The 27,392-nt window shown below is 43.2% G+C and overlaps 1 protein-coding gene across 2 annotated transcripts in view; it reads left to right on the forward strand.

The window, feature by feature from the left end:
• Window positions 1–80: 80 nt before the first annotated feature.
• Window positions 81–27,392, forward strand: part of LOC306942186 (latent-transforming growth factor beta-binding protein 2-like) — a 126,932-nt gene continuing 99,620 nt past the window's right edge. For both annotated transcript variants that reach the window (XM_079527945.1, XM_079527946.1), the window contains exons 1-3: window positions 81–922; window positions 5,231–5,304; window positions 27,025–27,286. In XM_079527945.1, coding sequence (XP_079384071.1) covers window positions 465–922; window positions 5,231–5,304; window positions 27,025–27,286 — 794 coding nt within the window. In that variant the 5' untranslated portion in view covers window positions 81–464. The remainder of the gene's footprint in view (window positions 923–5,230; window positions 5,305–27,024; window positions 27,287–27,392) is intronic.

Here is a 27,392-nt window from a genome sequence, read left to right on the forward strand (position 1 = left end):
ACAACATCCATGGGAGCAGGATTCAAACTCCGCTTCTCTCACTTCGAGTAGGAGTTCAGCTTCAGCAGCCCTGGAGCCACTGCGCTGCTCTGTGCGCTCTTATAACTTGAACATCAACTGAAACAAATGGAGTAACATTTGTCTTAAAAACATTAAACAATAATACCGCTTTTTTTCCTAGGACAGGGGCGCTCACACATTCTTTCATTTTTTTGAGTGCAGTTGCAATTATAGCTTATCATTTTTATCAAGTAAATTTAAGGCTAAACAAGATCAAGTCCTGCGCAAAGCATACCTGGGCATTATGAAGAGTTCCGCAGGCGTTCTGCATTCTTGGGAGAGGTGATGCGGTGTTGTTGACTTCGCGTAGTGTCTGTTTTTATTTGCACATCATTCGAGCGCCTCTCGGTCAGAGACGGTAACGTGATCGGTCCTTTTGCGCGCGGTAGTTTCAAAACATCGTTATGTCCAAAATGGACCGCGTGGGGATTGGATTTTTAATGATTTTGACCGTCGCACTGGTCCAAATGTGTCGCTGTCAAGAGGATTCAACAACAGGTGGTCGGAAAGAGGGTGCAGGCGCCCTACTACAGCAGTCCCAAGCGAGGAGAACAAGAGGTCACTCATCAAAAGGACCGTCAGAAGACACTTTATCCTCCGGACTGTCCAATGGAGGTTCGCCCGAGGCTTTGGGCAACGGCTCCGCTCCGGTGCCTCTTCCCAGGGACACATCATCCACTCAACGAGAGAGCAGACACGCGACTCCAATCAAGGCAGTCCCAGCTCGCAGTGCTACTGTGCCACGGCATGGCGGTGCGCTCCGCACCGCAAGACAAGCAGGCACCCCTCGCTCCTCACAGCAGCGCAGAGCCAGGATCAATACGAGACAGAGCGCCAAACTCAACTCAAGGCGTCTTGTTGGGTAAGAGATACATATGAACTGTCTATATACACCTAAATCAAATGTCTTTGAGGGGCAAAAGGCATTTGAGTAGGAATTTGTAAAGTATTATTAATTATTATTATTAAATAATAACTGTACAAATGTTGTAGTCTACTGTAGTTTTTGATTCATTGAATACTAACAGTTTGCATTTGCAAAAAGTAGGCTACAGAGGTATGAATAATGCTAAAAGGATAACACAAAAAGCCCTGAGGACTTGTTTCCATTGTGGTCCTCTATCTATGTATTCAATTCATAAACTGTAATAGTGACCAGCTATTTCAGCATGATTTGTGTATTGTGAACTAAAACCAGCATCTTCCTGCAAAGCAAAAAATGTGATACTGTCCAATATTTTATCAAAAGCATATCCTCCACATTTGAAATATTGAACAAGTCACTGAACTCAGAATGTGTCATCCAGTAAGTCAAGCAGATACTCCCACAACTGGACACTACTGGGACAATTGTCTGAGCAGAAAGGTATTTTGTCTCGAGGGTCACAGCAGGACATGACATGAGAGGATGGCTGAGGTTAAACAATTAGGGCTCCAAGCTTAACGCATGGCAAATGTTCTCTACAGTACTTGAACTACATTTAACCCAGAAGCTGGTACAGCATTGCATTATCATCACCATTTCCTCCCACTACTGCACATTAAAGAACATTTAAATTGCAGTATAGGAATGCCTCAGGCTATATCTGTTCTCTGTGTGTGTGTGTGTGTGTGTGTGTGTGTGTGTGTGTGGTGTGTGTGTGTGTGTGTGTGTGTGTGTGTGTGTGTGTGGTGTGTTAGGGCGTGCTTGCGTGCTGCGTGCATGTCCTAGTTTTGTGGGTTCACAGTGCTGCCCATGGCTTTGGTGGACAACATACTCAACCTCAGTACTTGAGTCAAAGTATATATACTCCTGGTCAGATATTACTCAACTGCAAGTGAAAGTACAATATTTGTGTTTGAAATGTATAGTGGAGTGAAATTCAAGTAAAGTACAGATACTCAAGAAATGTACTTTGTTACTGTCCACCACTGTCCCTAGTTTTGTGGATCCATAGTGCTGCCCATGGCCATGTGCTCTGTGGCTCTCTATCTGAGCCTTGGCTGATGCACATTTGCAAATTCACTTAGTGATCAGAAACACCTGTTCCTCCTACGGTTCTGTCTATGCTGCTAATCCCTGGCCCTTTTCTTTTTTTGGGTTCTTAGTTTTATGCTCTGAACAGGCCTTCAGTTGTTTCCATTTTAAAACTTCTTTCTTTGAGTTAAATGAACCCTTGTGCATCCAGTCCTGCTTGAACTCAAAGCACGGTAGGCTACACACGGAAGAGCAAAGTGTTTACGCCATAATCAGAGTGGATGCCATGGCCCATATGGGTTCACCTTGGGTTACAGGGACTTTCACAATGAAATTAAATATCTTTTTAGTGTGTCATTACTGTGCTTTATACCTTTGGGAAACAACATTTATATGGCCAATATAGGAAACGCCTTGTGAATGATATGAGGATAATTGGCTAACCATCTGTGCGAGTGTGGATCTGAGATACAGTTCACCCAAAATACAAAAAGACAAGTTTTTCCTCTTACCCATAGTGATATCTGTCCTTCCAGATAGTTGGGTGATTTGCAAGAGGTTTGGAGATTTCTGCCATTATCCATTTCTGTCATCACCCCAACACTTGTCTCACATTAGCCGGATGATTAGCCAATGTCTGGTACACACTGCACAACTACTCAAAAGTGGTGCTGAGTTGGCTCAGGACTACTTTTCAAACTGGACCTGCGCTGGCTCCGTACTTGGACCGAATTATTCGCAACGTAATACATTGTGATCTTGTAGATCTGCTATTTTTGCGAATGTTCCCCCCAGATTATGGAGGGTGGGATTCAAGTGGTTAACTACCCCCTAATGCAAATAACAGACTGACATATCAATTGATCAACCATGACCATTGACCATCCTTAGACCAATCAAGGTTCAACCACAGATTTACGTCACAGCCCAGCCAATCAGAGGTTATCCTAAGATTTTCTCTGGCAAAACCCGAACATGTTGACATTCATCGCTGGAATTGATGATGTAAGCTGGTTGGTCTGACCACGAGAGACTAAACACTTCAGTATATTTGCTTGCTTCCTCACTTTGCTTTAGTGATAGATGGTTGGCAGGGCGGACTTTGGTAGAAAATATTTTATTTCTTTGTTGCCAGCAAGGTCTGTGGGTTATCGTGAGTGACCATGTTGTAATTTCTGGAAAGAGGAAAGCATGATTTTAATTATATTTTGGTGTCCATTTAAATAATATTAAAGCAGAGATGAAACAGATAATTAATTGAACGTCCATAGTCCACTCCCTCTCCAACCACTAACATTTCATAATCACGCTCCAAGTAGCTTTGATGCACTGCTGAGCCTCAATAACACAAACACACGTCACTTCCTTCCCCTGTACCTTTTGTTTGGCATGGACATTTTTTGGAAAATGTAATTGAGCAGAGCCCACAGATTGCTTATGCTTTCCACTGAAATACCCAACACAACAATGTGTCATGTAACAGTAATGGGACCCGTTCCATCAAACATTAAAAACAACATTAGGACCGTATTTTGTCTTTCATTGATGCATGGTTGAATTAAGGAGCTGTCTATTTAAAGAACCTACTCAATGTATAAAGAAAATAACCGGCTGTAGTATTAGCTCCAACATGCTTTATTGCATGTCCGGCTTGACATTGCCCCAGAAAGTCTGTTCCAAGGTTGAATGAATGGGTGCTTTTGAGCCTAAAGGAATATTAAGGTGGAATGACATAAATCTCCAAGAACATTACCTTTTATTTGCACTGTGTTTTGAACACTCTGTGATTCATTAGCCTGAAGTGAATCACCAGCTTCTTGTTAGAAAATGCTCTCCCATGACACATTTCCTTACGGAATTCTCACTCTACTTACTCATTTACCATCCCCTGAGGGATTGGTTTAACGTTCACCATGCTCTCTTCCACTCAAGTTGACTCAGTGTACTTACTGTACCTTGCGCTTTGCTTTCTAGTGCACCTGTCAGAATTAGTAATCCTCGACTGATCCAGATCGCAAAGAAAACGGTGCAAAAAAAAAAAAGATGAATACTGGAGAGATCTATCATAATCTTCTTGTTTGATAACTTTTTGCTCTACCCACGAATAACTGAACTGTAATGTAGCCAGAGCTAAAATAACAGATCTACCGTGTAAGCTCACAGCGCGTCAGACTGTGCTGCGTTGTGAGCTTAGAGATGGTAGATTTTCGCACGACACAGTGAAACTATAAATCAAGTGTAACATGACGTAAACCATCTATTTTTGTCATGCTCTAAAACATTTTACCTACTGTATTTAAAAAAAATCTCTATAGAGATATACTGCTGTTTCCCATTATAGTGTCATGTGATGGAATAGGAGGAGTAGTGGTTGATGATGTTTTGACAAGATCTTGGCTCGATGTATCTCTGACTCAGTGACTGATGATGACTTGATCCCGCCTAAGGGGTCCCGCACGACCTGCAAGTCATCGCAGTGGCTCCTCCTCACTAACACTTTCCTCGCTGGCTTAGTCACACCGGGGTCAACGAGTCAGCGGCTGTTATCGTCTTTTTCTGTAGAAATGAGTCAGGAACTCATTTACAGTAATATTTCTTGAAAAGATGATAGTGGCATTAGATTTATTCCAGCACTTATCCAGTTTGAGGTTTACCGTCGCCACGGAGTTGCTCTTGTGGTCTAGTTGCCTTTTCATCTTTTTCACTCAGAAAATTGGCCCGGGTTACATTTGCAGATGCGAGGAATTCCAAGAATCCAGTTATTGCTGCTTGAACCTTGTCATCCTTCATTTGCTCAGAGATTAATGGAAGACGCAGGGTGCTTTTCATGTCCCATGTGTCTTCCTTTATCCCTCACAGGCCCAGATAACTGTATTATTTGTTTTCTCTCTTGTGTAACAGGGAGAAAGACAGAGAGAGAGAGACAGAGACAGAGAGAGAGAGGGTGCACATCGATTGTGCACATCCATTTTCATGCTTTGCCCAGAATACGTTATTGAATCAAGTGCATATTATGGGCACATATCAGCAGCAGTATTTATTTCAATAGCTGAATCACGTGATCTGAAACTACAACGGTCCCAGAGTAAGGATCTCTATTTGGAATGCGATGGTTTGACAGAGTCAAGACTAATTGCTCTGTAATTTATGAGCTGGTGACGTACTTGCAGCCTATGTCATGTCATGTCATATAACAAGTCTTCCTGTGCACAGGCCTAACGTCTGCGGAGGTCAGCAGTGCTGCTCTGGGTGGGCCGTGGCGACGGGCACCAACCGATGCATAAAGCGTGAGTAGAATACACCACCATCACACTTACGGATATGACTCCATGTGTATTTTGTGCCCTTTGAAGGAGTCTTTCATTCTCTTGCTATGAAAAACACATTTCAAAGCTTAATTTATTCTCCATCGCACAAGGGTTTCACCTGACAAAAATCGTATTACCTTCAATTAGCGTGTAGACCAGTAATTGTTGGCAAGCGCCACCGCCGTACGATGAATTATTAATTAGGCTTAACCACATGAACCATAGAATCCCTATTCTGAGCATATCATAATAGACAAACATTCAGTGACAATAGCCGATCTAAAACCTCAAAACATGTCTCAACATGTCAAGCTTCTTGATCAGCTATTTTCTGAAGTGTTTTGGTGTAGAGGGAAAAAAGGAGGGGACCAAATATAGACCCATGGGGGACACCAGTCAATGAAGTACGTAGTGTTTGAAGCAGCATGCTGCCTCTTATTTAAATGAATTAAACCTATTTGCGACTAATCTGTACGGTAGATTATGTTAATTAGGTTGTCTCCCTACTCTTCCATGGAGAAATTTAGACCCTGGTGTTGGATAGGACTAATGGTTGAAAAAGAGTACTGCCTGAAGCTCATAAGTGCAATGTGGCTGTGCAAAAATTCCCCATGCCAATTAGGGCTTCCCTCTTAGCTGCATGGTAGAAATGTTGCCTCTCACGTGGGAGAACCGTTCAAATCCCGAGTAGGACATGAAACCAATGGATTTAAGGAGGTGCTGCACATAGTACTACAAGTCCATGTGAAGGCATGGTGTCTGGAAGCAATACAGCAGAGCACACAACACAGTTTGGACTGTCTAGTCTGGACTTGTAAATGAACCAGAAAAAGAAACATTACAGTCAGTATGATTTAGATTAGACCTTATGCGTTTGGACTGTAAAATAACAAAGCAAATGGCTGCTAATGTCGACCCCGTCAAGTAGAATCGCTGTAAAGAAAGAAAACTCTTCCCAGGGTGCTGCTGCCCCGTGGTCATGTTTGTCATGTGGCAGTGCCTGCTCTTTTCATGTTGAGATCCTAGTATCAAAATTACCAGTGCTTAGCATTTGGCTCTGTTTTTGACACAAGCCCTTAATTATGGGTGTAACTGTTCCTTTTTTTTATTTGACCACAGCAATATTGGATGTCCTTACTGCCAGATGATTAAACGCGGAATGGCAGATACCGGGCACAAATGAATAATTGGCCACTTCTTAAAAGTGCAATTTCGGCAGAATGTTTTACAGCTTACAAGTGTTACCGAGCTTTTATTTGTAACATGCTTGACATTTGGCATGTTTTCATTTTCTTTTACTGTTACGTGGGCTATTAAGAATTAGAGAGTGATGTTAGCTAGAAAAATCTGGAGTATTAATTGAACTCTGAGAAGCTAGGCTGCTAATGGCTAATGGCTCTCTGAGTTAAATAAACATTGGATTTGTGTAGGGTTGGTGCCTGATCAGATAAAAAATAATAATCAGCATCTTTTCTAGAGAGTTATCTTTAAATCTTTAAATTTTACAAGCGCACAATCGGAAACCTACGCGCCACTCTCATTCTCTTCTCTTTCACACGCCGCACGCACGCACGCACGCACGCACGCACGCACGCACGCACACACACACACACAACTTCGCAAGCTGCAGTAGCTTTGGCTGTTTACCCTTCCAATCCAAAGGGATCAGTCAATTCACCCAATCCCATTACACAACAGGCTGATTGGCTACTGTAGCCTCCTAATTAGATCTAATTAGCTCTTGCCCAGTGCTGGGGCTTCTGTCACTTTTTCTCAAGTCCCAGCTAAAGGTAGGCATACCAGGGCCAGGGTGTAAATTACATTTAACGTGGAGCTTTAGTTAGCCAAATCAAATGAGGTAAATACTTTAAATCTGCCAGAGACTAACAGGTCCAGCCTAACGTGCCCATGTTAAACAAGGCAGAGCATCTGAAGAGGCAAGGTCTCCATCCAAGCATCTGGACCCTCTTAAAGTTTGGCTCTCATCCAGGTTTCACTTTGGTGTCTTCAGCTGAGTGAGCCCCACACCACGAGCCTCAGGGCAGGCCAGGTGCCAACTCAAGCCAACCCCCCTCCCCACCCACCCAGGACCCAAGCCTCAGGCTTGGCCTGGGAGTTGGAAGCCATTACACAAGGACACGAGACATGCAGAGAAATACAGAACCAAGGCTATCTCATTCCCTCTGCCCGTGTCAGAACCGGCCTGCTGTATGAGGAGATGGCAGCATGAGAAAACATGTTCACAGCAGGGGGAAAAGAAAAGGAACCAACCTGTCGGCTGGGAACATAAGTAAAAACATATCCCTCTTGAGCTACGTCTAGGAAATTCTAGTTGAAGGGATTGAAGTAATGTGTAATATTAAAAGTGTCAGCTGCAGGCATTACCCGCAAGGCTGGATTGGGTGTCGTGAGTTATGGTTTCCTAACAATACCTCCTTGTTGAATTGGGTTGAGCTCAGAGCAAATATATGACAGGAATTGGTTTGCTCCTTGTCCAGGGAGCGTGCCTACATGGATTTAGAAATGTGTTTATAGAAAGGTCTATAGGTGCAGGTCTCTGTGTGGGTCTGGTGGTTGGAGATTGTCTGGCTCCTTTGAAGAGGTGGTACTGGCCAGGTCAGAATGTGCATGTCTGCTGCTGCCTGCCGGATGCCTTTTCTTTTCTTTTTTTTCTCCATTTTTGACTTCAAGATGGATGGTGTGTGTGTGTGTGTGTGTGTGTGTGTGTGTGTGTGTGTGTGTGTGTGTGTGTGTGTGTGTGTGTGTGTGTGTGTGTGTGTGTGTGTGTGTGTGTGTGTGTGTGTGTGTGTGTGTGTGTGTGTGTGTGTGTGTGTGTGTGTGTGTGTGTGTGTGTGTGTGTGTGTGTGTGTGTGTGTATATATTAAATCAAATTCCATCTGCTGAAAATATTTGATGCTGTGAGACAGAACACTTTGATCAATTAGAAACAACAGAACGTTCTGTTCAATGCTGTTGCGTGTTTACTTTGGTTTCCGCTGAAGTGAACTACTTTTAACGGCGCTCAAAAGTTGATTTGAAACGTTTGTGGCCATTTGTTCTCAGCCAAATCCATACAGACTTTATTGACGGCGGTTGTTGCAGGTATACCATGTGGCTGGTCAGATGAGTGCGACCAGGTGCGAGTTCTTGATTAGATCTCATGTATTCACTTATGAGCTGTATCAAAGCCCATCCACTGGGTTGAAGTGATGCAACGGTTTCTGGGTCATCCCTGGGTCTCTTCCGCAACGTTTCCAGATTCACATATGCTGACCAAAAAAACAGACACTGTCAGTGAGATGAGGAGCAGAATGAGGCCCTATTATGTCTAGCTGGTCCTAAACCAGTGTCTGGATAGACTGGATAGAAGACAGACTGACAATCAGCTGTATGTAGAGCAGACACTGTCTGTCTGCACATCCTGCTGCTTGAAATACTATTGTCCTACTTCTGAACATGTTAAAGTGATTGAGGCACCTCAATCTTTATGACAAATAAGTCTGGAAGTGCTCATTAACCACTTAAACCCTATACACTTTGTTGACCCTCCCAGGGGCCTCCTAGGCCGCATACTGTACTTTTGTCCCTCTCTCTTCCACATCTCCTTGCGGAAAATAGCCGATCTGCAAGCTCACAATCAGTTGCAATGCATTGTGAGCTTGCAGATTGGCTATTTCCGTCAAATGTTTGCCCCAAGAAGGGATGCTAAGGGTTCATATTAATGAACTCTTTACCCTTTTAATTATGAGCCAAGAATGGTTGTGAGAATGAAAGTTTACCTTCAGGAATCTGTAATGAGAAAGGGAAAGCTGCACATCTACATTTCCTTTCATTTGTGTTATATAGCCACAGAAATCGGTTTCCAAAATAGCGGACTGCTTGGTTTGAGTCGTTCTGAGCCAAATAAGCTCTTGGATCTCCCACTGATGTTGGCTTTTTGGTTCACAAGCATAAACTTGACACCAGCCAGAGTTGGCTTGTAAAGCTTGACCAATGTTGGGACCAATATAGGTCTTGAAAAGCAACGGTTAGCAGATGGACATGTGTGGCCTCCCCAAACACAAGTCAGTCGTTGGTGCATGTACTGTAGCCCCTGCTGCCAGGCTTACTATATACATCAGTGCCATAAACTGTGCCTTAATCTTATTAATGACTGATTCATGGGAAGTTGTCCAAAGCAGAATGCCTCTCACAAGTGTCTTACAGAGTCTCGACAGTGCGGACAAATTTGGCACTGTCTTAACCTACTAGATCAAGTCTACACACAAAGCCTCCCATCATCCCCTTTTTACACCCCACAGTCATATATTATGTATGAAGAATAATTCATATTACTGCAAGGTAGTACATCACAGTTTTGAATGTACTGCCAACCTGACGGCATATGAGCCCCAGGTAAGATGCACGATGCATCGCCCTTGATTTAAACCCATCGCTGTCTTCGACGGTGCAGATGAAATGTGCATCCTTCACAGGGAGGAATAAAGTTGTTTTCAGTCTCTTAAGCCTTTGGTGATTGACGGAGTGAAATGTGGTAGAAAGGAGTTTCTTTTTGATTGCCTTCCAGCTGTCTTTGGCCTGCTGTGCCGCCCAGGGCCCTGTCCAGCCCTAAAATAACTCCTCATGCAGAAAGTTTGCCTCTCTCTTACTTACAGTACCCCCCCCCCCCCCCCCTTTCACAAACTCATTCTCTCTCTCTTTCCAAACACAAAATCTGACGTGCCTGAATGTTTCTTTAATTCCATCACATCCTTAGTGCTGTTTGTGAGAGATTAAAGCTTTCCACTGTGAACATATTGAGACACCATTAGGAATCGTATGTTTTGTTAAAGGCTCTGCTCAGCTGCCTAACATTTTATGGTTACCTCATTCTACGTAACATAACATTGTATGTCGGCTGAGTGGTTTTGTTGAAATACCAGACATGTCAGTGATGTCTCCATGTGGGACCTTCTGTTGCTTTTGAATTAATGTATTAATTAAATAATAGCAGTGTATGGTCTTTCTATCATAAAACTTTGAAAAAGTTTGTTTTGTCTTTCAAGTGGCCTTCTGCACTGTGTTACACATCCATGTACAATTGATAGGCATGACAAGTGCATATTTTTCCATTTCATTTCTGCAAACCAGCGTGAAGTTCTCATGTGGGACCATTCACATTTGGGGAAATATATCTAACTTTTGGGCTGGTGAAGGATGGAGTCAGGGGGGGTGGTCCTTGGTGTGAAATGGAGTAGAAGTTCAATGCGCTCTTCAACATGTGTCTTGCAGCTGGCTAAGTATCAAGGACATACACATGTGAGCATTTTGTAGGCTGCAAAACAGCACCTAGAGAAACGTAGGTTCATTGTCGACATGCAATGAAACCAACGCTCAAGTACAAGAGGATTTCCAAATGTATTCTTGTTGAGAAGATACTTGTTCAAATGTTAAGTCATGTGTGTTTGGTTCACTCACTCATCAACTTCGACTCAATTTCAGCTTCAGCTCAAGTACTGAAATTTCAAGGAAGTTGATCCAAAGCCAGTTGCTCAGCCATATCAAAATATTTGTCAGCGACAGCTACTGTATGCTATCTGTGTAAGTTTTACACTGCCTACAACAGTGGTTCCCAAAGTGGGGTCTGCAGCTAAATGATAAATAGTAACCAAATGGAGCCTTATGGGTCTGCAATTCAGAGACTGTACATTTGGTTCCATTTGTACACTCTCTGAGTTAAATTAACTTTGAGTTTACAATATACATTGGGGTCCCAGAGATAGAAATGCTATTAAATGGGGGACCGTAGCCTAATTAAGGTCAAACCTGGGGTTCTCTTATGGGGGTCCCTGGCATATCATTTCTAATGGGGGTCCGCAGGCTAATGAGTGTCCACCGTCAATTTGGGGGTCCTTGACATGAAAAAGTTTGAGAACCACTAAGATATCGGATGGCTTTTCAGCTACATAGTATACAGTAGAGGGTAGAGGGAAGCTAGAGATGCCCCTAGCATCCATATTCTGGTGTGTACGCAAAGCAAAAATAGCTGCGATGTATTGTAAGCTTGTAGATTGGTTATTTAGTGTAGCTAGCCTATTTAGTGTAGCCCGTGGGAATCCATTCAAGTAAGTATAGGGCGACTATGGTCAACTATAAGTATAGGGTTTAAGTGGTTAATCAAATTCAAACCTAAACCATAAAAAGCACAAGACAAGTTATAGTTTGCGCTGTTTACCCACTGAGCTACCACGCTGTTAAATGCACAACTTGAGAAGAGGTGGATACGATCCTTTAATGATATTATTATGAGTTAGCATCGGCACTCACATTCAGCACAAGCTGAGAGCTGAGCATGACTTTACCAGTCCAGGTTCTGGTTGGGAAGAAGGTTGTGGACGGTAGGTAATCAGTGGCAGCGGAGGAAGAACCTTTAAAACCCTGCCGTCTCTAGTGATATTGTTGAGTCAGGGGGGAAGTAATTACTTCGCAGACAGCCATGTATGTAGACCGTCTCTCTTTATAGGCTGTGTGTGGATTTGCAGGGGGTTACACAGTTCACAGTTCAGGGGCATAACTCTCCCTCACAGTCTGCTGAGAGTTATGGCCTATTAGACAGATCAATGCACAGTTGCACACACTGTCGTCCCATAGCCCATCATTAACCTAGATACTGGACCATTCACTCCCATGGTTCTCCACAAACCAGGAGTGCTGCCTTTCTCCCCTCCAGCTGGCGTGTCTGTTTGGAAGTGGCAATTGGCTCCTTCTCTACCTCTTTGTGCCACATTTCTTTCTAATTGCTACCATAGGCGACAGCGTAGTCAGTGGGTTAGTGCTTCCAGACACAATTGCGGATATCTGCATGTAAACCCTTCCGCTTACGTGTCTGCCTTGGTGCATGAAGAACTGATATGCTATGTTCAAACTGGCAGCCCAAATCAGATCTTTGGCCAGGTCTGATTGGTTTGATCAAATCTGAACAGCAAAACAACACATGGAACCTTTTATTATTTATTATTTATTATTTATTATTTATTATTTATTATTTATTATTTATTATTTATTATTTATTATTTATTATTTATTATTTATTATTTATTATTTATTATTTATTATTACCCTTATTGTTATTATTATTATTATTTTCCCCTTTTTCCAAGCAAATTGGTTAAACTGTGATTCAAATTTGTTTTCTAACGATGTGTCTCAGTCTGGACACTCGGACACTGAAGTCTGTTTTATACTCGACGGAAATAACCTGCAATCCCATCCCAAGTTATAAAGGTCTTAATTTGATAAACTAATCAGATTTGCCTACATTCTGAAAGCCTAATACAGGGATGCTGCTGGGAAGAGAAGTATAGCACAACCCCAGCTGTGAGAGGCAGCAGGCAGGAGAGATGTTGTAATGCAATCTTGAATGACACTTGTTTGTCGGTCTCTTTTTTTCTACCTTCTTTTTTATGATGTAACCCCCCATGTCATGATGCAAGGACAGAAGGCAGCTGTCAGTGATCTCTCAACAGGCTTTTTTCTTCTCTTTTTTTTTGCAAGACTGGACTTGATTGATACTGTAACATAGAGAGCTATACTGACAGCTAGCAACCCTTATCCCCCTCCCCAAGTCCCCCACACACGTGCATGCAGGTCGCAGTTCTGTCAGCGCAGCCCATAGCCAGCTATAGATCTTGCGCGCTCTCTCTCTCTCTCTCCCTCTAGGCCCATATGGAAGCTGTTGGGATGTGATCCCCAAGGGGAGACAGGGTTTGTGGGTTCTGGTGAGCACGTCTCACAAAGTCAGCTTTACAAGTTGTGGGCACAGCCCCCCCCAGATCCAGATCCAGCATGTTGCTCATTAGGAGGTGAATGTGGGAGATTGAGGGTGCAGTGGAGGCACGATATAGCGTGGCTGAAAGTAATGTACACAGTGTCATGGGTCAGCTGTAGGTTAACTAAATTCCCCCCAGGAGCTGAGGTGGGTGAGCAAAGTAAAAGGTTCAAACTGTGTTGGACTGAAAAGACCCATACTGTGATGGACAAATAGTACTGTATGAGAGGTAATGGGTAAACCTTCATTTTGTGAAATATTATCCATGTAGCATTTATTGTGCCACACAGGGAAATCAAAGTCTCAGTGTGCAAGCAGGATATGGCTTATGTTAATAATTAATTAGAACAAAGAGTCTGAACTTGAAAGACATATTAGCTGGACCACTGCAACACTGTAATGATGGCTGCTGGTTATGGACACCATACTTAGTTTTTGGCTGGCCTAAAATATGGCGAGATCCACTATCAGCTGTGCAGAAATCACATGTAAAGAGGATAACATTCACTTAGCATCTCAAAGCAATTGCATTAACTGCTCAATAACCCAATTCTTCCTGGCTCTTTGGTTGGTATCCGGATGATGCCCTTTGAACTAGAGTGATACATTTTAATGCCCTCATGACTTCATCACTTGACTTACTGTTTCAAGTATTTAGGGATCAGTGGTTGGCTAACACGCACACACGCACGCACGCATGAACGCACACACGCACACACACACACATGCACGCACGCACGCACGCACGCACGCACACACACACACACACACACACACACACACACACACCCCAACTGATACAATATTGATGTGAGTTGTCATTTTGTGCCTTCATCTATTCATAACCACTCAGAATTGAGGATTATATCAGTACTTCCTTTGACTGCCCCATTGCTGTATTCATTCCAGTTATTTAACTTCCTGCCTCTCGGTTTGACAGGGTTTGAAAGGATCTTTAATCAGGTCTTTATCCATCCTGTATCTTAATCTCTTAAATCTTGTAATGGCACCTAATCCGCTCAACCTGAAGAGAGAAGACTTCCCAAGACTATCATGATTATGCTTTCATTATCAATATTATTTTCCAAAGGTTTCAGTGTCAACTTAGCTGCATGGGTCAGTGTTGTGGAATGTGTGGAGGAGAAAATGGGCGAAATGTATGTGTTTGAGTTATGTCAAATATTCGGTTTCAAATTGCCTCTGACTGACTGAAAGCACTGTAAAAGTTTGATGGCTTGTATTTCTAGTTGGAGAGAAGGGGGGACTCTCTAGTGGATTGTAATGGACTGTAGAAATCTATGAATATAAGAGCCCAGTGGATGAGAGAGGTAGGCAATCCGCATCAGTTCTATAGTACATACACTTGTAAACCTATGCTTGTAATGGGTAACTATAGCCGACTGGGAGAGTTATGAACAATACTCACCTCAATAAAGCCTGCAACTTACTTTAATATGCATACAGGATTTCACCATGCTCCCTGCAAATTCAATCAGCAACCCTGACGATACAAATATCCAAAGCTAATGCATAAATTACTTTTTTTATGGCTTAATTCTAATGCATGACTGATCGTTTGGTCCCACAATGGGAGTAGGGTGGATACTTGCATCAAGCTCAGCTGTCATAGATTTGTTCAAGGTTGTTCAGGGCAATATCGGAAGACCCCCACAGCTGTCTCGTAAGGGTGTTAGTCCTTAGATAGCTTGAGGTTAAGAAGTTCAGAAGGGGCAATGGCCCAATTTAGCAAGGCCACTGGGTCAGCTCTACCGACTGAGCTACACGGACACCTAAAATGTATTCGGTGATAGAGGTCATTGTAGTGTGTATGACATTGTCAGTGACAGTATGCAGACGTATTTATTATTTTACCTGCGTTGATCATTTGTTCCTACACCTGCTTTTAAGTGTATGTGCAAGCTTGTTATCTTTTAATACTTATGGCCCATAGAATGATGAATATATAGGAAAAAAGCACCCTTCTTCCGTAGAAGCAGCATAGCATACTTTGCTGGAGGACCCGAAGTTGTTGCCACGGCAGATACCAATCAGTGGACTGATGAGGTGATGAGGTGCTGGCAGAATGGCAGTTGAATAAAATCATGTGGCTAATAAACTGCTTTTGTAGTTGGAAGAAAATCATGTGGCAATAATTTTCATGATTACATGTCAGGTATGTGTAAATGGTAAATGGTGCATTTATATAGCACCTTTATCCAAGGCGCTTTACATAGATTGTGCATTACATTCACCCATTCACACACACATTCATACACCGATTGCAGCGGAAGCCATGCAAGGTACCAACTAGCACATCGGGAGCAATTTGGGGTTCAGTGTCTTGCCCAAGGACACTTCGACATGTAGACAGGAGGAGCCGGGATTTGAACCGCCGACCCATGGATCATTGGACGACCTGCTCTACCTCCTGAGCCACAGCCATGTGATGGTATTGAAAATAAACCTTCAGGACTAACTACTATGCCATAATTCCTTGCTACCGCCTAAGCCTAACAAGGTATTACATTTTAGCTAAGCTTAAAGAAAATTATATTCATGTTGAGGAAATGTACTTAATCATTGTTTTGTCTGGATTGGAGTATTTGTTTGGATGGTGCCAGTAGCAGTAGTCTACTAATAGACACTTTTCATGTGACTGCTTCTGAACACAACTCCTCTCAACTTGGCCAGTGTGTCTCGCTCATAATTGAGGCTTCATGTCTGACAAATTCTCGTTTTTAGCATTATTCTCTCCAACGTAAATAATTGCAGCACACATTAATGAAATGGATGGAATGTGAGGCAATTAGTTTTAACGATGTGCAAGACAAAATCTGCACGACAGCAATTACTGCCACAATGTGTTCAACAGCCCCTGGGCAGGGCACAGAGACACAGACACGGGCAGTGACACTCACAGCCGAGCTGGACGCTTCACGTGGAACATACTGGATGTACGGCGCAGAGTCACTGACCTGGCCACTCTGCTGGCAACATGCAGAACGGCCTCGTTTGTCTGGTGCCATTTCTGTGCCACGCAGCTGGTTAAGAAAAAAACCCAAACACACATTGGAATGCATTTCCCATCGGAGGCCGACCATGAAGCTTACTTTAATTATTATTGGAAAATGTTGCTGCAGGCGTGTTGTTTCTTATTGTAGTTCAGCCCATTCTTTTGAAGAATACATTTTCACACATCGCCGGGTTCTTTGCTTTGTAATGTCACTGTCATTGCTAAGTTCCCAATGTATAATGTCATTGGAATCTTCGGCCTGTTCTACCATGCTCCACTTCATCTCCAAACTTGAGTTTGAGCAGACTCTGGACAAGTCGGTGGCACCTAGCCAGCCTGTACTTTAGTTAGGAGATGATATATTTAACTCCACACCAAATAAAGCTAAGGCAATTCCCATTTTATCCCATGATGGAAAACTCGGATCACATACCAAATTATGTGTTCAAGAGTACAATTCCCTGGATGTGTACACTTCATCAAAAAGGCAGAATTTCCCTCAAAGCAGTTAAAACATAATGCTTGAGTGAATGACTTTGGTCTGAATACAATTTGCCTCACCATAAGCCACAGGAATATCATAATGGTCTGCGATTGTATCCCCAATTTGTCACTTCATGTCATTGTACCACAGATTGGCCATGCATAATGCACTGCTCTCTTTCAATTATCACAATTTGCTGTGAGGAAACTACAATATGGTACACTGAACCATGTGGTCCTAATTAGACACAGTCCTAATGGGGATATGCCCAATGTTAAAACACAGTCTAGAGTCGAGAAATGAAATGCCCCATGCCCGTGCTATCAAACATGCCTAGGGTGTTTGTCCACTTTACTTCAGCCAAGACAGACTGAAAGACAAAGTGACCCCAGAGGAGAGCATCCCTATAACAGGAAGGGAGCAGCAGGTATAGGGCCCTATTTGTAGGTGGCGTGGCCGTTTGGCTGCCCGCTCGCCTTGCTGCCAAGAGCTATGGCAGCCTTCCTGCCTGAGATCTGTCACACAGCATCTGTGTCAATAGCATTCCATCGGCCTGTTGACAGAGCACCACTGTTTGCTTTAGCCACTACAGACTACTGGCCTGATTTACTGTCGGGAGGACAATGTCATCAATCCTCAAGTGCCATGCGCTACATACATGGACATGCGTGTAAGAAGATGGAGTGTTGTTTGTTTTAACTACTGAAGCCCTATTTCATCAAATGTTTTGCAAAATAGCCGATCTACAATCTCACAATGTGTTGCGATGTGACGTGTTGTGAGCATATAGTATTGCTATTTTTGTTATTTGTTAAAAGAATTACAGTAATAACTAACCCTAACCCTATAATACCTGGGGGCACGGTGTGGGACGCTGGGGGCACAGTCGGTAGTGCTGTCGCCTCACAGCTAGAAGGTCCTGGGTTCGATTCCCGCTGGGGACGCTGTGGGCGCTGGGGGTGTGTTCCCTCCTCCGCGTCATCAGGGCCCATACCCGAGGCGGGGTTGGCGAAAGGGCCCTTCTGTGTGGAGTTTGCATGTTCTCTCCGTGTCCCCTAGGTACCCTCACAAAAAACAGGTACCCTCACACCCTCACAAAAAACATGAAGTAGTCCTGGTCTCTAAACTACCACCTCATCAACTGCCTGATGGAGGTGAAAGGAACTGGTCGGAATAACGTGTTCCTTCCACGCGCTACGTCCGGACGGGGAAATTCCCCCCTGTCAGGTGAAAAGAAGCAGCTTGGACTCCTCATGCATAGAAGGAAGCATGAGGTCAGTCCGCTGCCCCCCCAGGTTGGCAGAGGAAGTGTAGAGCCCAATGTGAGCCATTGACACTGGGTGGAAAAAAATGGGTTGCAAAATCGTGGGATAAAAAATTAAGAGAAAAAAAAAGAATTACGGTAATAAATAACATGACAATTTTCACCTACAAAGGGGGCCATCCACACTAAGCACTTTAACTGTATCGTTCACAAAGGTCATTGTTACAGTTATAATGCTTGGTGTGGACATATAAATAGACATAAACAACATATAACACATGGAGGTATACTTCCATATGCAGTTAACCTAATGATGAACCCTATATTGTTCCTATTCTGGGCATGTGAATAATAACGTTCAGCGGAAATAGGTGAACATTTGACAAAAATAGCAGATCTACAAGCTCGGCTTGATCGGCTATATCCAGTGAAGACATGGCGTAGAAGGAAGGAAGTAAGGGTTACGGTAACTGGTCATAGGCATGCGCATATGATTTTGGTCTCTAAATATTGGAACTACTGTAGCTGGAGTGAGGACGGTGCTTGGCCACATTATTGTTATGCCATGATGACAATTAAATGACCTCAACACTCACTGTATTTGCAGAATGTTGATAAATATTATACATGCATCTATCTTATTTTAGGGCCGACAAGTACAGTATGGCTCTTTAGATTCTGTGTTTAAGTATAAAAATATCCCGGGCCGGTTATTCCATATATATGAAGTGTGAGCCATTTACAGTTGAGCCCTGGAATCCAGTTTTTCCCATTTGCTCATTTACTTTATGACCTCCTACTTTTATGACCTTTTTAAGCTGCCAGCATAACTATGAAGGAACACATTGGATTCTAGATCAGTGACGAGAAGGTATTTGAAGGAAATCACTGCACAGAGAAATGCCAGCGGCACTTAAACGTAGCCAAGAGACCAAGAGGCTTGAGTGAGCTTTGCAGTACATTCACGAGAAATCGGATCAGGGCTTAATGTATGTGATCACATACATTAGACTAAACAGGCCGGTTAATGGCTCAGGAAGAATTGAACATGTCAGCCCCTCCAGGATCTCTCTACTATGAAACAGGTCAAAATGTACAGAATCGGGCTGAGAAGTCAAACTAATTTAGCAGATATCGCACTGGGAGCTTGTGAATGTGTGGCTAAGGCTGAGTCACGTATCATTCTATGTCAAATATATAATTTAACCACATGCACCCTATAGCGGTCCAGCTCTCGTTTGTTTTTGTTTTAAACCAGAGCTTCTGAGAACTGAGATTATAGTGTGTCTCTATTCTGGGGGCAAACGTTTGTCAAAAATAATCAATCTACAAGTTCACAGTCACAATGTGATCGTGACTCGCGACTAATTTCATTAAACTGAATGGTCTGTGAGGTTATGGCGATCAAACCACATTTTGTTTGTCTGCAGTGTTCAATAACTTATGTAATGTCAGACACTACCCATTTCCATCATAACCTCTAGCCTTTAATTGCCTTTGAATAAAACCATTCAAAGGCAAGTATCACCCACATGTTACTGATTATAGAGAATGTTATATTATTGAAATCCATTCTTTATTTCCTGCGCAATGGATTAATCAAACGTGTGTGGTTTGGAGCAAATGTCAAATCATTGTCTTTGAATAGACTAACATTATATAAACACAATTGACACAAGGAATTGACACTCACTTCTGATTATGACAAAATGTTAGTCACAGAGATTCGTTGAGAGACCTCTGAATGGGTGGGTTTGAGAATCCGCTATGCTCTTTCCCAAACGTGTGTGGGCAAGATAGCAATTTTAGAGATAGCGCAACAACACACCCATGGTCGCACGTCCAGGCACAGATAACGGAGTTGGTATAATGTACAGGTATAGTGGGTAGCGCAAGTACCGTAAGATACCATTTAGGGACAACGCCAGCTGCTTTGTACGTAATTAACAGGCAGTGTGGTAGTGTCAAGGGATAGCGCAGGGCGGAAGTAAGGGCCCAAAGTGTGTAGCTTGACGGTAAAGGAACTCACTTTAAAATGCTCAAAACCGTAATTCCAAAGTGCAGTAAACGAGAAATTATCACATTGTGATATTTGCCAGCTGAAAGAAGCACTGTCTTCGTTGTGTTCTCCCGCGTTTGGTTTGAAGTTATATCGAGTGACATTCGAACATTGCAAACATGTCTTCCCTGTCAATCCGTGAGTGTGACTGTGAGTGATCATGCTTGTCTGCTGCGTTGCGAGTCTGCACTGTCTCAGACAGTGTGTCAAGCCCAACACACCGTCTGTGAACGCCGTGCGTCAAAACAGCCGCCTCCGTTATTTTCAATGAACCTATCCCACACCGGCGGCGTCAGACGCGTGCTGGCGCGTGTTCACGCCTCGCCTGACGCTCCGATGCACCGCTGTTCTATTTTCCAGGCGTTGCCGCACGGCCTCCATCCGGGTATCCGTGGGCGTGGCTGGCAGGTCTGTACTAGCGCGCCACGTCCTGTGGGTGTTGCTGTGCAGCTATGACGCGCGGCAATACTGTGCCGCGTCGCTGCACACCCGCTTCACAGACGGTGTGTGTTGGGCTTTAGTCTGCAGTCTGTGTGGCTGCCAGGGATATATGCCTCTCCCCTTTGGTCCTTCCCATTGCCCAGAGGCCGTTTTGCCGTCCCATTGGCTAGAAGCATCCAATCACGATGTTGCCAGAAATAAGCTAACCAACCTCCAAAAACCAGGCAAGCAACTGTGGGAAAAAAACAATTTTGCTGGAAAATTGCGGATTTGGCAACCCTGGAGTCGACTAGGTCGTGACTGGTCACGTACATTTCACACCTAGAACATCTAGGTGTGAAATGTACGCAACCAGTCACGTACCTGACTAAAATAGTCAGGTTTCACCTGACAAAAACTAGCTTGACGGTAACAACACAAAACCATCTTTAATGCTGCTAATATAATCAGATTCCAGTCGATTCGAAAGGTAAAGACAATTTTATTGACAACGATTCCATTAGCGATTGTGCTGTATACTGATAGATAATAAAACAGTTGAAAACCTGTGTAAACCTACTCTTTTTCCACACAGATAAGCACAAACATTGAGTAGACTCATGACGCCATTGTTTTGCAATGAGCAACTGCCAGAAAAACATGCTGCATTGATAAAAGGAATTGATAAGCTTGGAGCCATACAATGTCTATTCTCAGAGTTAACTATTCTGATTCTCTTAAGTAGTGTGGTTCTTGATTCCCATCCCTAGTCTTGGTGACCTGGTCACCATCCTGGTTAGATTAGAAAATTAGATTAGATTAGACTGCATGAGCATACGTAATGGTAGAGGCATGAATCAATAAGACAGCAGGATCTGATTATGAACCATAATCAGTATGCAGTCAACACTGTACACTGTACATCTACTGTACTAATCAGTACTCACTTGTCCATTCCCGCATTTCCAGTCCACCCATCATCTGTCTGGGATATGGGACATGACTACCGGGCTCCCAAACTCTGGAACGCCCTACCTATTCATTTAAGACCCTTCTGAAAACCCACCTTTACGTTAAGGCCTTCTATTAATTTCCCTTTGCATACCGTATTCTATTTTTTGATTATATGTGTATGCTTTCATTTTGTGCTGTTATTCACTGATATCTTGTTGTAGCTGTGATTACGTTGTTGTTGCTTTTTGTTGTTTTTTGCCCTGTTATGTAAAGCACTTTAGGACTGTCTTGAAATGTGCTATATAAATAAATTCATTATCATTATAAATGTATTAATTACCGATCCCATAGCCTAAAAAAGAAAGAAAAATGCTGCAAATTTTTGGAAAAGTGAAGAATCAGCTTCCCCACTCCCTGCATACTGTATGCCCATGGTCAATGGCATACAGTATGCACAACAATTTCACATCAACTGGTTAAACCACTGAGGAGAAAAATGAATGAGGACAGACAGACAGACTGCTGAATGGGTAACAGAAGGTCCCAGGTGAATGAGGACAGACAGACAGACTGCTGAATGGGTAACAGAAGGTCCCAGGTTGAATGAATGAGGACAGACAGACAGACTGCTGAATGGGTAACAGAAGGTCCCAGGTTCGATGTGTCAAGGTGTCCATGAGACACTTACAGTTGGGTGCCACCGATATTGTCCCTTATCATTTGACCCATTTAGGCCTGACCTCAAAATTTTAAAAAAATCCTTCTAAATCCTCCAGTTTTCTGAAATAAATATTTTCACGATTTTTCAAAAATAGCAGACCTACAAGCTCGTAGCGCGCCACTCGGTGGCGCGCTATGAGCTTGTAGATCTGCTATTTTTCAATAGCTAAATTATAACAATGTTTAAAACACCAAAAGGGGTTCCTGCCCAAAATGGGTTAACTGTCCTTTTGCGCAGATCACGCAAACCTCAGCAAAAAGAAAAGGACAATATCGATGGCCTCCAACTGTACCCCTACTGCTTCCATCCTGACTGCTCAATATGACTACCTGAGCAGCCATCACCTGGGTGAAACTGAATTTAGCCTGTGGAATTGAGAAGATCTACATTATTATTGAGTTTTGTTCATTTAACAGTAAGATAGTATATATATGTTTAGTGCAGAATTCCCTCAATCACGGGACATACAAGTACATACAATAAGGCTATGTGTCCACCAAAGCTCTTCCCAGCTGAAAACGCAAGACATTCCTCTAAAATTCTCATCCAAATGCCCACATTTTTCAACTCTCTGCAACAGATACAAATGCAAGATGTGCACAACTCGGCGCAGAACTGACATGCAGCACCTCATCACACTGCTGTCATTTCTAACAGGCACTCCCATTGAAAACAATTCAAAACATAAGCTGTAGCCTGTGCTCAGGAAGAAAAGAAAAATACTTTGGTAGACTGGACAAGTGTGAGTCAATACTGCTGCGGTATCTAGAACATATACTGTACTGTACAGTGTAATGGTAACACAGTAGTAGCACTGATACATCATAGCTTAGTTTTTATTTAGTTTTATTCAGTTTTCGTCAGTGAAAAAAGGTAGTCGTTTTCTGTCATAGTTTTAGTCGACAAAATTAACACTGCTTGGAAAGAGTGGGGGGTCCTTCTCAACCTCTCACTGATGCCTTGACCTTGTGCAGGGAGGCTGTTTCTCTAGGGCACACTGGGGCAGCGTTTACAGCCTTGTGCAGGGGGGCTGTTTCTCTGGGGCACACTGTGGCAGCGTTTACAGCCTTGTGCAGGGGGGCTGTTTCTCTGGGGCACACTGGGGCAGCGTTTACAGCCTTGTGCAGGGAGGCTGTTTCTCTGGGGCACACTGGGGCAGCGTTTACAGCCTTGTGCAGGGAGGCTGTTTCTCTGGGGCACACTGGGGCAGCGTTTACAGCCTTGTGCAGGGAGGCTGTTTCTCTGGGGCACACTGGGGAAGCGTTTACAGCCTTGTGCAGGGAGGCTGTCTCCTTGGGGCACACTGGGGCAGCGTTTACAGCCTTGTGCAGGGAGGCTGTTTCTCTGGGGCACACTGGGGCAGCGTTTACAGCGTTGTATGTTTGATGACTATATGTGACAGGAGGTCGTACAACCTTTTCATTATGACAGTGTGCACATCCCTGTCAGCAGAGGGGCCATAGCACACACCTCTTTGCACAAATTACATGTTCCTTGTATCTAGCTGAGAATTGCTATAGTTCACCACCACATAATACTTTACTGCTATTTCGTTTATCAACCATAACAGCAATATTGATATCGGTTCTCTGCATTGATGTCACATCGGTGCATAATTTTTTAAGATTTTTTTGGGGCTTTTCTGCCTTTATTGATAGTTACAAGAGATGATAGACAGGAAAGAGGGAGAGAGACGGGGAGAGACATGCAGCAAAGGTCGTCATGAACGGGACTCGAACATGCGACGCGCTGTCGGGCTAGAGCCTATGTGGCATGCGCCTGGACCGCTAGGCCAGCGGGGTGCCCCATCGTTGCATCCCTAATCACGATTGGTGATGGGTGATCACAGAGTAACATGGAAGATGCAATTCCAAATTGTATTCTACTGTGAGGCAGAAACCTTGTACCGCCGTTTTTTCATAAAAGATTTTTCCCGAAATGGTTTTGGACCCAATGCTCTACATACTTTACACATCTTACACACTTAACACTTTATTACATATTACTAATTAATATCCTTGTATTATAACCTTTATTATGTACGTTTTTAAATACTAGGGCACGGTCTGGTGGAGCATGCCACACCGACATTTCACTGCACATACTTGTATGAGCATGTGATTAATAAAACCTCTCCAATCTTGATAGCATCTGTTGGTTGACCTGCCAACAGACTTCATATTTGCCATGTCGGGGGTTTTTGAGGGCTGGATCGCTGACTGCTGGAGGTTCCACCTTCCAAAGCAGTGTTGGTCTCATGAGCCTGCACAGCCATGCTCCATGGGGTGCCTGTTCTGCCAAAGTGTATCCATCAAATATCTTGGCAAGCAGCCTGGTGGGAACATGAGGGTTAGGGAGATCCATGGGGTCATGTGTTCATCATGTCATATCCTTCATTTAACCAGGTAAAGCTCTCATTGAGATTAAAATCTCTTTTTCAAGAGTGACCTGGCTAAGAAACGTAAGCAGGAGTTAACCAACTTAAACTGTGTATAATTTTTGACCGGGGTCCCCGATGGGGTCTGTACTTTTTTATGTCTATACCTAATCTCTTTTTTTTTTTGGTTAAAGTTTTACCCCAAGATTTTTGTAACCCATTTTTTCACCCATTGCCAATTGCCTAAACCAGGGGTTTTCAACTGATTGTGAATGAGGGACCACTACCATGACTAATAATCAACCTGGGGACCACTGGGTGGGCTAAGATTAGTGCTTTTGTAACACTTGCTATGCATCCCATGTGTATACATCCCACTGTTTCTCAACCAATGGTCCATTGAATACTAATAATTTCCTAATAACAATGACTCAACCAGACAATCCAGTGCTTTCCCCCTCTTGAGATTGTAACTCCCTTTTTCTGTTGAATTTGTTGACCTCCAACTTGTCAGTAAATGACTACATGGACGTCATCATAGGTCATCAAGTTATTCAGTTCATGGTTTCTCAACTAGTGGAAAGATTTTCTTTTTTTTTTAATCAACAAATCCTACATTACAAAATGCATGGTCAGGGACCACATGCAATGCCTCCATGGACCACCAGTGGTCCACGGACCACCTGTTCAAAACCCCTGGCCTAAACTATAATGCTGAGCGCTACTCTTCCCCTGCCAACCTGCGGAGAGCACCACACTTAGCTCATGCTTCCTTCCTTGCATGAGGAGTGAGCAGGCTGCTCCTTATCACCTAGCAGGGGTTATTTCCCCTGGTAGGACGTAGCGTGTGGAAGGAACACGTTATTCCATCCAGTTCCTTTCCCCTTCACCAGGCACCCAGGCTGACCAGGGGGAGGCAGTATAGAGACCAGGATCACTGCATATTGTTTGTGAAGGTATCTACCCTAGGGGTAGATACTAGGAGAACACACATATCCCAGCACCCGCAGCGTCCCAGGGGGGAATCGAACCCGGGACCTTCTAGCTGTGAGGCGATCGCGCTACCAACTGCATTGTTACCTAGATTTTCTATGATTGTTTTTCTATCTTTGTCGAATGTTTACCTATTATGATTTATGACATGCCCAGAATGGGATGCTAGGGTTTATATGTGCTTAATAAGATTTCAGTGAGTTGACCAGCGAGAGAGTTGGGCTGCTGTTGAATCACCCTGTTGTCCAACTTCTCTGAATCCAGAGTTCTTGAGTCACCCTGTTGTCCAGCTTCTCTGAATCCAGAGTTGTTGAGTCAACCTGTTGGGGCTTCTTGGGGCCGTAAACGTACTGGGATATCCATGGAACGCTGTGAAACATAAAGTACAATAGTCCAATTCTTCCAATTCCTCCAGAGCGAGTCTGGGCTCATGAGGTGGTACTTCTGAAAGCACAGAGATCATGAGAAGCTGATTTAAGAAAACATTAATGGGTGTATTGTTAACTGTACATCATGAGCATACTGTGCATGCCCTGGGCTTCATAATTGCCAAATTATGTCAAAATACAGTTGCCACAATGTCCTTAAGAAAGAAGATTATTTTAATTAAATAATCAATGATTCTATTCTTTTCCGATTATTATGTTCATCTATACGATAAATTTAGACCATAAAAGTACAGAATGATTGTAATTGCAGTGCACATCACAAGTTATTTGAACCCGTAAGAAACAAAGACACATTTAGCTGAAGTTTCAAATGATACATCACTAAACCAATTAAATTCCAGAAATTGTATTTGATACATTTTCTGCACATGAACCCTAGCATCCCTAAAGCTTGTACATCTGCAGCTGTATCTTGCACCACCCCTTATCCCTAAACTTATTTGCAATTTTTACTATTTTAAAACATTTTAAAAATAGTTAAAATAGCAAGTATACAAGTTCACAACATGTCGATGTAGATTGGCTAGAATAGTACAGTAAGTATAAGGTTTACGTGGTTAATATATGATTCGATTAATGATTTCACTCTACAGTAGGTGCAGGATGTTTTAATGGAATAGCTCTTCCATGCCGTGAACCCTGGTGATCATGTTATGTCTGCTGCAACTCACATGCCGGGGTCACGGGGTGGGGATTGTGTCTTCACATGCTCTGAACATGACTAACGTTGTCACAATTACACACTTTAAGTTGAAGATTAAATGTCATGCAAATAATTGCGATTAACAACTTAATTGTGTTTTCGACATTGAATATTGGAACATAATTTTTGTTTACCTTTTAGGCTTTGTAATGAAAGAAAAATGATATGAATGACAGATATGACAAATAACTTAAATATACAAAGACATTTATTAATTTTAGACTTAATTTTTTTTTTGCGGAAATAGATGATCTACAAGCTTACAACGTTGCTTCCAATCACGTTGTAATCTGGTAGATTTGCTAGTTCTGTTTTGTGCATGAACATTGTTCAACATGGAAAAGATTTGGATGATTATGCAAAATGACTGTGATTATCTCAAATAATTTGCGATTGGATGATTATGTAATAACTGTGAAAGGCCTAAACATGAATGATCTGTGTTGTTCTTCCAGCTGACTGCCAGCCCCCCTGCCAGAACCGTGGCTCCTGTAGCAGGCCCCATACCTGTGTGTGTCGCTCCGGTTTCCAGGGGTCGCGCTGCGAGGAGGTGGCCCCAGAGCAGGTGTATATCCGTGACCGAGGGGCCCTGAGGCGTGTCGAGCCTGGCAACAACCCTTTCCAGAGGGACCAGCCACGGAGGAGGCCCTCAGAGAGACAGGCCGTCGATGCCCAGACCCCCAGACCTGACGCCACCAGACAGCCACTCCACCCTGTGTAAGTGACATGTTGTGCACATATCTCATCCTGCCTTTTCTAATTGGAAGATTCTTGGGCTATTCATGTTACAGCAGGTAAAAAAAAAGCTCCAAAAACACAGTAA

Source organism: Electrona antarctica (genome assembly GCF_951216825.1).
Source record: "Electrona antarctica genome assembly, chromosome: 18".
Taxonomy (NCBI): Eukaryota; Metazoa; Chordata; class Actinopteri; order Myctophiformes; family Myctophidae; genus Electrona; species Electrona antarctica.